This window comes from Pezoporus wallicus, unplaced genomic scaffold (genome assembly GCF_028554395.1).
Source record: "Pezoporus wallicus isolate ANWC-B61680 ecotype Strahan unplaced genomic scaffold, APGP_CSIRO_Pwel_v1 scaffold_2584, whole genome shotgun sequence".
In the NCBI taxonomy this organism is placed as follows: Eukaryota; Metazoa; Chordata; class Aves; order Psittaciformes; family Psittacidae; genus Pezoporus; species Pezoporus wallicus.
Window position 1 is genome coordinate 13,618,957 of NW_026642851.1, and position 15,417 is coordinate 13,634,373.

The 15,417-nt window shown below is 36.2% G+C and overlaps 1 protein-coding gene across 1 annotated transcript in view; it reads right to left on the reverse strand.

The window, feature by feature from the left end:
* The window catches only part of CUL2 (cullin 2), a 49,981-nt gene that overhangs the window by 14,845 nt on the left and 19,719 nt on the right, over positions 1-15,417 (reverse strand). The window contains exons 6-14 of the mRNA XM_057432825.1: positions 12,908-12,990; positions 10,083-10,169; positions 6,930-7,026; positions 6,732-6,842; positions 5,362-5,524; positions 4,073-4,197; positions 2,370-2,477; positions 557-616; positions 64-192 (exon numbers count right to left, since the gene is read on the reverse strand). Of these exons, the coding sequence (XP_057288808.1) occupies positions 64-192; positions 557-616; positions 2,370-2,477; positions 4,073-4,197; positions 5,362-5,524; positions 6,732-6,842; positions 6,930-7,026; positions 10,083-10,169; positions 12,908-12,990 (963 nt within the window). The remainder of the gene's footprint in view (positions 1-63; positions 193-556; positions 617-2,369; positions 2,478-4,072; positions 4,198-5,361; positions 5,525-6,731; positions 6,843-6,929; positions 7,027-10,082; positions 10,170-12,907; positions 12,991-15,417) is intronic.

Below are 15,417 nucleotides of genomic sequence, written 5' to 3' on the forward strand. Positions count from 1 at the left end.
GATTTTTAAAACCATAACCACATTTAAGTTAAACATTAAAGTTTATTGAGTATCAAAAGTTACCTTTTGGAATACATCTTTGTCATCAATGTATTTGAAAACAGTAATGAAACTTGTAAGTTTGTCTTCCACTTCATTCTCTGTCATTCCCTTTGCTGATTTCTTCAACAAGTTGTCACAGTACTTGGCCAGCTCAAGTTAAAAAAAGGAAAAACAAACACAAACCTACTTGTCAAGCTTGAGAATAAATGTATGCCAAGGTAGACCAAACTTCTACACAAGAGTTGAAGCATGAAGTAAGTCACAGTCTACAGCCTCATTTTCTATTACAAGGGCTGTATTCATCAGAGAACAATACATATATTTACAGAGAATACAAAATCTGTATAAAAACTGCATCAAAACCAACCCACAAAATGTGCACGCAGGTTAAGTTATTCCTTACTACTGAAAAACGCCACTGAGATTAATTAGTGTGAGAAATCATCTGTGTGATGGACTCCCTGCCAATCCATTTGACAGTATTAAAAAATAGTACTTTCTGTGTATCACTTACCAACTCAGGTGCTTTGCAGATTGACTTCGGCTCCCTATAGTTAACTACTGATGTCAAAGCCTACATAGGAAGACAGAGCAAAGAGAAAAAATGTAAATTGCTTAGAACTTCTTATTTCATAAAATTTGAAGAAATTAAAAAAAAAAAAGTTCAGACCCTATAAAACTGAACTACACAAAAGGGAATCAAAGAGAAACAATTAATAAAAGGGTTTGAATTACTGTTCTGTAAGAATGTGCGTGTTGAATGTTTCTAAGTGGAAAAAGCAGAGGAACAGAAATTAATTACAGAAAGCAGCAGAACCAATTAAGTTCTGGTTAAAAACTTAAACCTAGAAGTATGAAGATTTTGGTGCACACCACTACGTATGGTCCCAAAGAAAGGAACCAAGGAATAATTGCAGATAAAGGAGATTTGAGCAGCAGCACATCAAGAGCAGCTTACATGAACAGCATGTATCTTGAGCTCAAAAACATACATGGTGTGCTCACAACAGTAAGAATGGAAAGATCTTTTGGTTGTTGGATTTCTTGGTATACAAAAGAGGAGAAAAAATATTGTTGAAAGTGGAAATTCAAAGCAATGCAGTACAAAAAGTATGGTAGGTGAAGAAAATCAGGATACGATGAAAAAGAAAAAGAAGCAGATAATGGAAGTTTAGAACTGGAAATTGTAAACAACGATATCAGAATCATCAAGGTTAGTTTCTAAACTACATATCACATTTAAATTAGCGTTTTAAACCAATACTGAAACAAAAATACTGTATGACCATAGTTCCTAGGAATTATAGTTCCTTTATAGTAACAAACATTATTTTTGTTATTATAAAGAAAAACTGTTAAGCAGCTTTTGTACAATGCCTCAACATTCCAATATTTGATAATAGGTCCCTAGAATCCCTGTGAGAAACGAATGCATGACTTGACAAGAAATAACAAACTCTTTGATGTTTTGACCACTCTTTTGCAATACTACTAAAGACCACAGTAGCAGTTTTGACATCCACCATGAAAAACTGACAGCAAATTAAGATTTCAAATATTTATTGTAACAAAATCACTGAAATGAAGAGTTGATGTATTTAAGGGAAAAGTACATTGCATATGTGCCAGCAAATATAGCTGGCAATCTCGTATTACTCCACCTTCTGGTACATGACATTAACTGCAACTGAGACAGAAATGTATTAGGGTACTAAAATAAGTATTTCTTTTAAAATAATAAACAATTATTTTCTCAAAAGCACAAATACAGATGGATAACTACTATTGATATTATTACTGATGTATTCATCACCGTGTCTTTCCAGATTAATGTTGGCTGAAAATTATCAAATCTTAGACTATGACCTTACCTCCAAACTGTAATTACTGTAAACACAAGAGAACAACGAAATGTATGCATGCATCCTTAGACAGGAAATTATAAATAGGATTTTAAACATTATGGCAGCAAGCAAATCAAAGTTCAAATGCACAGAAGCATTATCAAGCTACCCAAAACCACTCCATTTATCTATTTATTACTGGCACTTAGATTTACATTAAAAGGGTCAGCTCCATTTTTGTGTTTGAATTACAATGAAAAAAAGGTATTTTGTTCAGAACGGATTTACGTATTAAAGTGGTCTCCTTCGTACGTATCTTTTCTCTAAACACTGGATCGTCTTTTGTTTGATTACATATCTAAACTAGAAAAACTGCGTAAGAACGCCATCCCTGAACATGTGCTGATGTCCTGAAGAATTTTGGTAAGCCTGAAACAGGGCCTCACATTTTGTTTTCCAATGCTTTTTTTTTATTTAAGTTACCTTGTCAAGGGCACTCATAAAGTGTTGATCACCATTCAAAACAGTGTTGATGAGCTGAACAAATTTACTATGTACTTCCAAAACTGACTCCACAAACTGAGTTGGCATCTGAAAAAAGCAGATAAAACAGAAAGCAAGTTAATGAGAAAAATATTATCTACACACAAATATATCTACATTAGTTGTACATTTTTTCCTAATTATTCTTTCCGGTAAAAGTTAAAATCGCAGTGATTACGTGTTTGAGAGGATTAATCCTGCATTGCTGTCCTCTTACACTACTCTGATTGAGTATGTTTTGGAAAGAAGAGTGTATGGCTACATTTACAGACATTTGAGTCTATACTGCTCTCATGCTGTCTACACTTTGCCGTCATACCCAAAAATCTTGACGCTAACCCTAAAATAATGATACTGTGATTCTGTGAAATACAGCAATCAAGCCAAAAAGCTACTGAAATAAGTGAACTGCTGCTTCTCCTACACACTGACTTCAGAGACAGAAAATCTGGATGAACCCTTTGAATTTTCTTATGTAGGATAGTTACCAATCTAATTTAGTGCACCACATTTCAGTACACTTTTTGTACAGAAATGACCAATATGACTTAGAGGAGTCCCTATACAGACAAACAGGTAGGCAGCAATGCAACAGTGTGCAATGCACTGGCTGTATCACATGATAGCCTAAGTGCATTCTCAGATCACACGTGAAAAATGTTTTGATGACAAAGTACTTAATCCACACAGTGCAGCAAGTATTTCACATTTTGAATTTATCTACATACGGCTATGAAGCTGCATCACCCTTATGGCTCTGCATTCATTTCCCTATGTAGACACTTAGTTTGAAAGAATAAACTCAATAAATGTACAAACAATCTCAAAGCAAAATATACTACTGAAGACTTTAGCCCATTTTCAGTATGCACACAGGAGTCACAGGAGAGTAAGAACTCTTGTGCAGTCAATAAAAGAGTGAATTTACAACAGTTTGTATCTATATATTATTACAGACAGAAACACTGGGTGGATAAGTCAGCATCTGAAAGTGATCACAGATCTAGACAGCAAGATGTACACATGTACAAAAATAATGCCAGATGAAAGCTTGTTTGTTTCTGAACAGCAATGCTGGAGGAACGAAAAATGGAACAGAGTAATCTAAATACACATGAACAGAAAAAAGCGTAACACACTTTAGTAAAATAATTTAGCTACAGTATTTTCAGAAATTACACAAAAATATGAGACCAAAAAGCTATTAGTGAAAAACACCACACTGAAATGAGGACATGATGTCAAGCCTTTACAAATAACATGTAATAACTAAATGGAATCATTGGTTCCTTAGGTGCAAGAACAGCAAATGCCACTGACTTAGAGAAATTCAGGAAAAAAAAAATACATACACAGAACAAAAGGACCTACTTGCCATGACAGCATTAAACAAACGAGAAATTTCTAGCTGTAGTTGTTTCTGGGTTAGATCACAACAACCAACTCTCAGGATAGGTATGTGTCGCACAGCTAAGTGTGCTGATCAGAAGTTACAATTTATCCATAATGTTCCAAACTAATTTCATACAGGCAAAATTAGAAAAAAAAACAACCCAAAACAGAACAGACTAAAAAGAAAAGGGTAAACATTTCATCTGGAAAGTTAATCAAACAGGTAACTTCAGCTGCCTGTGGAAACTCACATTTTCCTGAGAAAGATTGCTGGTTGCTCTAAGGCCCTCATCATGGATATGGTTTTGTAGTTCCTGAATCATATGAGGTAAACCACTTGACACAGCACGAAGCAGAGTATACATATTAGCCATGTCTGTAATAGAGATACATTTTTATAGAATATGCTTAGAAACACTAAAAATCAACACTTAATATAGTACTACCATTTTACACAGAACTTTCCAAGGACTGAAACTTGACCAACTGTTCTGAAAAAAAATAATAAAAAATTAACATACACTGGATCGCTGACAAAAGCAAAAAGAGAAATAGTAGGGCTACTATCAGTATTTACTGAGTGTTGCCATTGTGACAAAGTCACTCTCCCAGTACTGTTTATTTAGGAGAAACTCCAAGAGGAGATGTGTGCTACTATGGAAAAGTATTGTGCCAGCTTATTTTTATCCTTGGCTTCACTAAATCTCCCTTAGCAGCAGCTCAGTAAAATTAATTAGGTATCTACTTGACATGGTGGTGGCTTAAAATTTTTCTCAAGTTAGAACAGCTGTAAATAAGCAACTGTTTGCGTGTGGGTTTTTTTTAAATGAGTTTTGTTTTTTCTTTCTTAAGTAACAAAGCTCTGATCAAATTGGCCAAACTCTTTGGAAATTGAACACTACTACTGGATACAATGTGAGTTTGACTGTGAAAAATAATTTGTTTCACAGAAGGGATACCATCTTCCATGAAAGAATAAGCATTCTTTCAAGGGTAAATGGCATGTAGTCATCAAGAAGCAAGTTTCTTTTAGTCAGGCAGGGAATACAACTATAAGAGCATCTCCCCTTATAAAAAGAATCTCAGATGAAAGGTCACAAAAGATTCAGGACAATAAAAAGTGGCTATGAAAAGAAGCCAAAGTATTTTATAATCCTAACTCATTATGATGATGAAGAATCTGTAAAGACAGAGTCATTGGTTTACAAATGAAGACACAAGCATAAAATATGATCAATTCTACAGGACACAGGACTTCAATGTGTTTTTAAGGCAACTAAGACAAAGAAAGAGTATTGGTCAAAAAAAGGGCTGTTAACAGTAAAAGAATGCTTTGACTAGATATTTAGAAGAATAAGAATGTATTACATGGTAAAAGAAAAATGTCATTCAAGCTTTAATTGGGCTTTCTAGGTAACAGTACTAGTACTAGCTGAAAATGCTTAAGCACATCGAAGGTCACTAAATAAAGACAGCAAACGGCAATGCTAAAAGAAGAAAACAAAAACGATTTCCACTTTCTGTGGCCACTGAGACTTACCACTTCTTTTCTCCTGTCTGATAATATTGTGACATTCTGCATGTAGAAACTGCAAGTGATCAGCTACCATTCTCTGTTGGCATTCATGAATTACTTTGCCATATGAGCTGGGATGCAAATATTTCCGACACCGCATTTCTTCATCTTTTAATCTACCCAAAACCTACAAACAAGTTTGGAAACTGAGAGCTGATGAAATACTAACAACCAGTATAGAACCACGAATATACAGCAATTTATGTATGTAGAATGAGACACACAAATAAGTAACACACTTTAAAAAAGAACTTGTCCAGGATGATGAAAAATTAAATTTGCTCTTTTGAATCAGGCTGACTAACAGCAGTCAGTAGTTGTCAAAACTTCTTCTTCCCTTCAACTTTGTCCTTCCCAGTTTCTCCTACTTCACTTTCTACTCCTCCGGAGAAAGTTTTACCACACCACCTACTTATATGATTGTAAGAGTCACTTCACTGTTCCAAACTCACATGCTTGTATGTAAACATCTACTCAAAAGGTATAGGAGTACACCTGAGCTATCAATAAAAACTTTCTTTATAACTTTAATGAAGGAAATAGGCATTATTATAAAATAAGTCATAGGAATACTGACATAAAAGTAATTATATCTGGTGAAGGTGAGGGAAGCCTAAGGAGAGAAGGGCAGCTGTAGGCTGCTAATGACAGACGAACTGAATCTGCATTTCTTTTGGTTTCCCTGAAGTCTTAGCCTGTTCCCGAATTTCACCTCAGGTGTGCAACCATTAGCTTTTGTTCCTTGTGGTTGAAAGCAATCTCACAGCCTTCTCAACTTATCTTGTTAGTGTGGACAGCACACCACTGAGGACTGACTCCTAGTCTTGTATTAATCTTTGCTTTCATGAGCAAGGTATAAGAATTACAAGCAATTTAACCACAACCTGACTTCATGCACCACAAGGCAAAACAAAAGAAAATTCACTCAGAGTATATAATTTTTAACAATGCTCTGTAACACCTCTATCATATAACCTTCTCTAACCATTATGTTGCTAGAACTCATGCTACTACAAACAGAAGGAAAATATGGAAGTGAGGAAGCAATACTCATCAACTCGATACATGAATTGGGCTTTGCCTTCTTTTTTGTTTTCCTTTTTTTACTTTTAATGAAATTGAGTTATAATTTATTACAAAATATTTTAAAACTGACAGTCCATCCATGGGCAAAGTTTGTAGTTTATACTCAGGTTAACCATGACACTAAAAAGTACAGTATGCACAAAAGCATACAACAAAGATTTATGGAAGCTGTACAGGAAAACATGTATAATCAGTAAGTTGATAACATCAGATTTCAGTTATTGCATATGTACAGAAGAGTCTCTTACCTTCTCCATGTACTGTGAGCAATTTGACTCTTGCAATAAATTTGAAGCTTCTTGTTTATAATACTCCCCTGTTTCACTCAGAAAAGGACACTCAAAAATTTCCTGATAAAACTAAAAGGGAGATTTTTTTTTTAAAGGACAAACAATGCATACACTAGGTTAATTAAAAAATTTAAAAAGTCAGAAACGTGTATCTACCTTTAGGGGGAATTTTTTCTTATACTGTTCAACATGAACAAAGGAGTTAATAACCCCATGGATTACTTTCTGGTTTGGGTCTTCTCCACAGCGATCACTGAAATAGGCAAAGCGAACACTCATGAGAATGTAGGTATCTAGTGCAACTTCTCTGATAGCCAAATGAAATAAAATTGGATGAAAGCATTTTCCAGTTAATTCCTCTGCTTAAATTGGCAAAACTGCGGATTAATCTCAAAAGAAGAAAACGCACTCTTCTTTCTCTCCTATACATTTAAATTGTTGAGATAACAACTCATAAACTGTTCAAAAGCATTTGCAGGTCATGAAATTTCCAAGTCTTTGCTAAGGATACAAGTATTCAAATTACATACTCTAAACAAGTACTTTAAAAGTTGCATTAAGTTCTATCTTGCATTCGTAGCATTTATTAAATAGACTACCTTTACACTCCTGCCCCTGCCAAAAAACAAAAACAAAAAAAAAAAAACCCCAGTAATAATTTTTGTCAGCATGACAGCAAGCAGCATGCTATTTTCTTTTCTGTATATCTACTATTCAACACACAGTTGTCAAGTGGAACAAATAAAATACTTGAAGCATCATCACAATTGTTAATCATACATTTGAAAAGGAAACCTTACATTTTTCAGCCAAGTTCTTAGCTTCAAATGAGCGAGTTCAAGTGAAGAAAATATTATCTTTAGTCTCATTCAGTTGAAAACAAAAGTAATCAAAACAAGTGCTTTGCATGCTAAAACCATTAGTGTTCATTCCTTTGCAAAGACAGGAAATAATGGACCCAGACTTAGAGCAGCAGCAGCAGCAGCAGCAGCAGCAACTTACTTAAAACATCAACTGTTCTGAAAAAGACCACCTTTTACATACACTTTACAAAGACGTAAAAAGCATTCCTTAGCTCCTCAGGTATTAAGTAATACTAAAATATGATTTACAAAGGTGTATTTACACTTAAGCATCAGCCATTATAATTGCACAGGTTTTAATTTTCAAATGTACACACACATACATGTATATAGAACTTTTAATTTTACCCAGACTGCACTGAAAAGATAAAATGAGTTATCTGCTAGAAATCTATGCCGATATAGGAAAGTCATTAATATGAATTATTTTAAAAAATTGAAAGAAAAAAAAAAGAAGTAAAGCCAGCAAAAATGCTTCACACCCAAGCATTACCATACACCCATCTAGGCTGGGGTGGAATAGGGGAGAAATAATTTTGCAAATTTTATTCATTTTGGTTTGAAATTGATAAAACTTCTAGAGAATGCCCAAGAGCATAAGCTGCGGAGGTTTACCAGGACAACCACAGCAGCATACATACACCAGAACACAGTCACATGTTCACAACACTGTTAATAATGTACACTGCTTTTAAATACTACCATATACCCATGATGGGTGGAAAAAACTAGTGCTCTAACAAATCACAAGCAGTTACTGTATGGTTTACACAGCTTGGTCACCTGTTACAAATGAGCTGACCTCCTGGGTAACTGTTTTAGAGGGGACGGTCTCATTTCCTCCAGGGGCACAGAAAGGTTTCCTGTGGTTCTGGTAGCTGAACTAATGGAATAAACCTGTGTTTAGGTACATATAATCATACCCTGCATTCTTGCCGAAGTCCCTCTGCTGGGCCTGGTTATACAATGGCAGAGGCAGAAACATACCACAGAAGGGAAGAACTGATGCACCAGAGCAGGGCCTGGACCCAGGTCCACCCTGGGAGGTCCAGGAGCATGGCCTCCTGCAGGATTCATGCAGTTTATGAACATAGCAGGATGTCCTTGAGAGTGGAAAGCTAAGTAACTAAAAGTTCAGCATATTACAAAGTAGGGCTCTGTCAAGAGACAGGCCAGTGCACCTGGGGTTGGGGTACATGTATATGGGGGGTTTTGGATACAGAAAGATACCAGTGACACAAACACACAAAGAATTACTGTAGTAACAGATGAAGACTCATCTCCCCGCTACCTGGTTCACAGGCCACTACACAGACTTCCCCCCTGCAGATGCAGGAGGAAAGGGGGCAGAAAAGGTAAGTCCCAGGGGATTCAAAGGTCAATGTATCATTAGGAAAAAGCTTTAAAAGTGCAGGGGGTAGATGCTCCATGGACGAGTAGCAAGGGGCCAGACAGGCTTTCCAAGCAGAGGTCTAATAGCATGATGGCAAAAAATGAAAAGAAACACAGTACGGAATGAGTTTTGCCTGCTCCGGCAGCATCTTCATGGTTTGGGTTTTGTTGTTGTTTGTTTGTTTTTTTTTTTTTACACCAATGGTCTCTGAATTTGTAATGCAAATGACTAGTGCCAACAAAATTTGAAGGAATTTTTGAGAGTAATTTTCATTAAAGTTGTAGCAGTAAAAGCATCCACTAAACCAAAATGAATCCCACCAAGGCGGAGGTCTATTAAATGTGTATTTTCTTTCTTGGCAGTAGTGAGCAGGCAATTTGGATGCATACAACTAGAGAGCAGCTGCATGAAATTTGAGGCAGCGATGTCACAGGACATCTTGGAGGGCAGAAGGGAGAGATAAGATTGGGTGCAGAACCCGGACAAAAAGATTAAACGCTAAAAATGCAAATTCCACTAGTTGGATATTGATGAGCTTCTTTCAAAAGAAATGAAGAAAGCTACAAAACACAAAGTCAAGGAAGTTGTACTGGTTTATATTAACTCCACTTTGTTCCTATCTTAAGAATGAAGCTAACAGTGGAAGTTTAACATGTACTGCAGTGTACTGCTACAGCCCCCACAGAACCTATTTAAAGGTACAATAATAAATACTGTACTCATTAAAAGAAGGTTCCACTATTGAAAAGAACTGCTCTGCTGTGTCAGACCAATGGCCTATTGAGAACAACTAACTATAGAATTCACTGTGAATTGAATAGCCTGTTTTGAACACTATTAAAAAGTTCCAATAGCTTTCCTTTCAAACAAATAGTGTAAATAATGTATCAGCTTAGACAGGAATAGGTTCAGTTAGTTAGGAAGTGTTAGTTTATCTTTAGTAGAGAAGCCTCTCCTGGTTAGTCTGTACTAAGCACTCACGTCATTTGAGATAGCACCTGAACAATTTCCAAATTATTTCTATTTAAGAATTTCATAATTGAATTTTCTCACAATTCAAGATCTTGACGGCTTCCTGTTGTGTTGAAACAAAAATGCGTAAGTTGAGATTCAGCTTGCCTTGTAGGAGGAGTGCTTGGGCTAGAGGGAGGGGGAAGAAAGTGTGTTACATTCAAAACTCTGTATTAAGAGTGCAGTCACACAAGACAGGCTTAAATGATTTAACAGTTCTCTGCTGTTCAAAGGGGCTAATTCTGCTCCCTTTTGCTCAGTCAGAGCCCTCTCTCTCTTGCACTGCTCTAGCATTCATCCAGTTCTTTGCTCAACTAACTCACCATGCCAATCTGGGAGAAATAATAGCCAAGGCAGTTTCCAGTCATATTAGCAGTTGAGCTGGTTCACTAAGGGACTAGATGAGCACCAAGTTCAGCACAAGAAAGGCAGAAGAGCACAGTTTGCTCTTTTTTGGCATCAGCAAACTCTTAGACAAGCTTAGCCATCTTGTTCACCTGAACCACAAGTCACTACTTGTATTTACTTATTTTTATGCACCAAAAAAGTTTGATTTATTTTATTTTATTGTAATGTATAGTGTATTTCACATTTTTATAGCTTCTAAAAAGTTGATATGCTCAAGATTTGTCAGAAGTTGTCTTTTTAAAATTCTTATGAAATACATAAGTAAACCCCAAAGCAAAATTTATGGCTCTGCTCTCCCTACCTTTTCCAGTACAGTAATAAACATACTTTTATATGCAACCAATTGACTACAATGTTGGTTATCAATTCTACATATCATTACATACTATGAAAAATGTGGTTATAAGGAGTTCAACTGTCCCATCTATTTAAGTTTGGGTTTGGTTTTTTCCTGTAAAACATTTTTACAAACTACACCATGCACACACTTAAGTACTACACTTCAGAAGGCATCTAACAGAGAAGTTTAAGTATATATATTAGTAATTTTATTATTTTAATTAATATTCTTCCCATGCATATTCTTGCACCTCTGCCAGATGCAACTTCTCAATACCCATCTCTTCAAAGATGCTGTTTAATCCCTGACTTGCTGAACTCAATGCTAAAATACATCTAACAGTCACTTGCAGCAGTGTCTTCAAAACCGCCTCTTACAAACTGTACTGACCAGTAGAATTATAGCAAAGAACAGCAACAAGCCCATATGCCCATTACATAGAAAGGCCATCCTCAGAATACTCATAGCAAGCCCTACATTTCATGATACTAGGAAGAACAGCTATAATAAGTTCTGTCCCATCTAGCTCACTACATGACACGCAGATCACGCTGGCTAGAACTTAATATGAATTGTTAGATGTGTATTTTGAGAAACCGAGTTGAATTAACTTCTTTAAGATCACATCAAAGAATCCTTAATTACCAAGGGGAAAAAAAAAAAAAAAAATCCAGACTCATGTTTTATTTAAAACTTTCCAAATGGTTTAATAACAAATAATGTAAATTTCTTACAGTCTCAAAATCTTATGTTGCACAAGCCAGTAAGTCTTGATCTAAATATCCTGAGATCTGTCGCCAGCCTCAAGGTAAATATTTTAAGAGGCATCAGATGTCTGTTGAAAAAGGTTTTAACAGATTTCTACTCCTACCCACCAATGAAATACACAGATTGACTAAAATGCATCTTCCATGTCGCTGTACTTGATGTACCAGAGCAGCATTTTCTTCACCATGTATTAGAGAATCTTCATCTAGCATAAATAAACTGTTACAGTAAACATATGGATAAAGCAGCATTAACACTGGTTACAAAGTAAACATGAGTCAACAACTACAAGTAAAAGCTTTCTGGCTTCAGAAATACCAGACAGAGGTATCATGTCAGTTACTTAGTTGCCAAAAATTTGATTCAGGAAGGAAAAATAAAATTGTAGTAATAAAATCAGTTCTTGAATGTCTTATAAATACAGCTTTCTTCTGACCAAGTGCTTGTCCAAGGAACCTCAGTCAGCCAAATTGTCTCACTCAATTTACCTACACTAGTCTGGTCACTTGAGTCAGGCATGCAATCACTTAAAAGGACCCCAGCCTAGAGCTACCCTGAACAGCAGTAAAAGCGTAGAAACTGATGGAATTTACAAATACACATAAGGCCTGTAGTGTATTTCAGAACTTCTGTTTACTCATAAATAAAAAGATTCATTAGGAGTTAAAGAGTAAAAAAGTTTTAAATCAAAGCTTAAAAAGTCCCAAGCACTGTAACTACCAGGGTCTTTCTTTTAGAGTAACAAAGTATTCAGAAATAAAATAGGAAGTTCCCTCAAAGTGCAAAAAAATTTATTTCAATTTCATTCCAGTAAAGTACCAATAATGTTAAGTGAAGTCACTCATCCAAACAACAGAAAAACAGAAGCTTAAGTCTCCCTGGCAGATAAGCAAGAATCATTTTGGGTCCCATGCAAAGCAACATAGCTTTTCTAGCTTTGGCAAATGTTTCTGTAAGTCCTGGTCCTTCAGTTTACTGACAGCACAAAATCCATTAACAGTCAGCATCAGATGGAGAAAAAGGCAAAAGGCATCCTATGAGACCTGAAGAATTATTCTAACTGCTCCCCAGTTCCATTCATTAGAAGGGTTACATTACCAAAACATTAAAGATCACTACCCTCAGATTGCAGCAAATTAATTATTTTCAGAGTCTTTTTTTACACATGCAAATCACAGATATGCAGCTATAATGAGAAAAGCTGATAGAACACCATCATCAACAGGTAATGAGCTATCATCGAAAAACAAAAAACATAAAAGAATTTGTTCAAAGTCCCAAGGCTTTTTAAAGTAAAAAAGTGCAATACCCCCACACACTGGGTAAAAGTGAAAAACAGACAAGCACTCACTTTTTTATTTCTCGGAGGAGCATCCGGATAAGGATAGCCTGCAGTGGCTCAATCATTAATTTTCTCCACATATCAAGAGCTAGCTGTCAGAAGACAATGCAAGCTTACGTCAACAAGAAATGCCAATAAAACACCCCCAAAACACCCAAAACAAAGATGACACAGTTCCTATTCAGGATATCAAAAATTAAATTGTTAGATACCCTCTTCTTTCTCCTTTCTTAATTATTTTGTTTGCCTCACACACACAATTTGTCAATATGCTATTTTAGCATTTTTCTTCTAGAACATCTGATTGCATTTGGATAAAGATCACACAGATCTGTACACTAGCAATGTCAGACAGAATTTCTAGTCAGGCAATGTCTGAATACACACTTCCCAGTCTGCATTCTTTCTACGTATCTAATAGGACTGATTTACTTATTCCTTGATTCCACTCTACCAAGGATTATCAAATGAACATAAGGACCATAAGCAAATCTCTTACAAGGACGGGTTTTGAGTGTAAACATAAACAAAACATCTGCACAGTAATAGGTAAGTAACATGCCTAACTGAAGTTTTTGAATGTGTGCAGACACCGCTATTTCTAAAAATTATAGCAAACTAAACCTCAGCTGCCAAAAAGGAATGTCTCTTAGCCAGTTTGTTAGAGGTCAAAGATCCAGAACCCTTACATCAAATACACAGACCGCATCTCCAAGCTAAGATGCATGCAGCTTAGGCAAAGTGTTGCAAGCTAATACTTGACTTGAATGGAATTTAAATCACTTTCATATTAGGGATAGGTCACCCTACCAATCAAATGGACCAAAATATCTCAAACTTTTGTGGCTGAAGTAATTGCTTCCAAAACATACCATTTTTGAAAATACAACTGCAATCATTCAAAGGAGTTTGTACACTTAAGTTAAAATCAAATTTAAAACCCAAAGGAGATACTGTGATCCCTCATATGGGAGGAATACCCACGCATGTCTGAGACTTATAAAAGACACCTACCACTGAATAGCAGACTGTGAAAAAATGAAATTACCAAGATCAGTAAGGACAGAGGGAATATTACCGCTAAGAAAGCTTTGACACAACTAACAGTACCTCAGCTGTAAAAATTAAAATATTGACCAGGTATGCATGAACTTAAAGTAGGCATCTACCTATCAACTAGGTATCCAGTCTGATCCACCTTGTGGAACGAATCTTTCTTTTAAAGAGCAGACAAATGAACTTGCTGTCTATCATAGCTATCATCCAGCACCCTTGCTGTAATACAGGGTAAAGAAGTCTGGGAGGTAAAGCTGACCCAACTGCAGCAGCAGGTTCAAAGAAGAGCTAAAGGTTTGCTTATAAATCAAAGAGAAGTGATTTTCACTGCCTCGACCTTGTGGACAGTACAATTGCACAGTTAGAGGAAAACAGTTTCCCTCAGACAGGAACTCATCCAGACAATGCTGAAATAAAACAGCTCTGGAGAAAAAACAAACCAACAAACATAAACAAGAAAACCACCAAACCAAACCAACACACCACTGAACAAACAAAAAAGGACTGACATGTTTTGTGAGTATGAGGTAAAGGGGACTGCCTCAGGTAACTCTATTCTGCAATGTAGTCTCTGAAATGCAGTCTCTAGCATCATGGTCCCTCTCATAAGTGAGAGGGACTCCCTCTCATAAGTGAGAGGGACCAATCTGAAACAGCTTCAAGCTGCCAACTGGAATTTTCTTGTCAAATAAACTACAGACAGGTCAATACAGCAACTTGATGTACTAGTTCAAGAGAGTTTTTCTCTTGGAAGACAGGGACTGATCTTGCTTGTCAACCTAGATTGACAATACAGAACATGGCAGTTTCTTCCATTTTCCAGAATCTGGTTTGGGAAGTTGGAGAGGGTAGTGGTGTGGGAACAGAAGGCACATCTTAACTAGCTTCTAGCTCAGGGCTCTCAGAATCATTGAAAACTCAGGAGTCCAAAAACAGTGATAGGAGCCCAACTCAGAAAAGCAGTATCCTTCACCATGCATTCATTAACAGAGACAGAAAAAAATTTCAATCTCTTGCAGGCACTGCCACACTACTTTCATCAACTGATCTCATCCTGTATTTTTCCTAGTACAACAATTACTGAGTGCCTGGAATGCTTATCAGGATGATAAACTGTTTGAAGCCATGCCCATACACATCACATACACAACTCAGGTGTCTTATACGTACCTACCATTACATACCCGAGAAGAACTAAGCAAGCATGTACTTGTGTAAGATTACTGAAAATCTCACAAAGTTTTATTAACACACAGGAGTGATGCTGGGACAGAAACTTCAGTACATAGAGAGTACAGTTCTGCTTCTACAAACACTGGGCATTATTTCTTGCTGAAATAACTTCATGCTGAGACTGAAGAGAATTACATATAAAAGAAACATGTTTGCTCTTGGGTAGATAAAGGACAAATCATCTCAGTCATCTAAAGAGGAATAAATGATAATTCCTTCCATTATTTCAA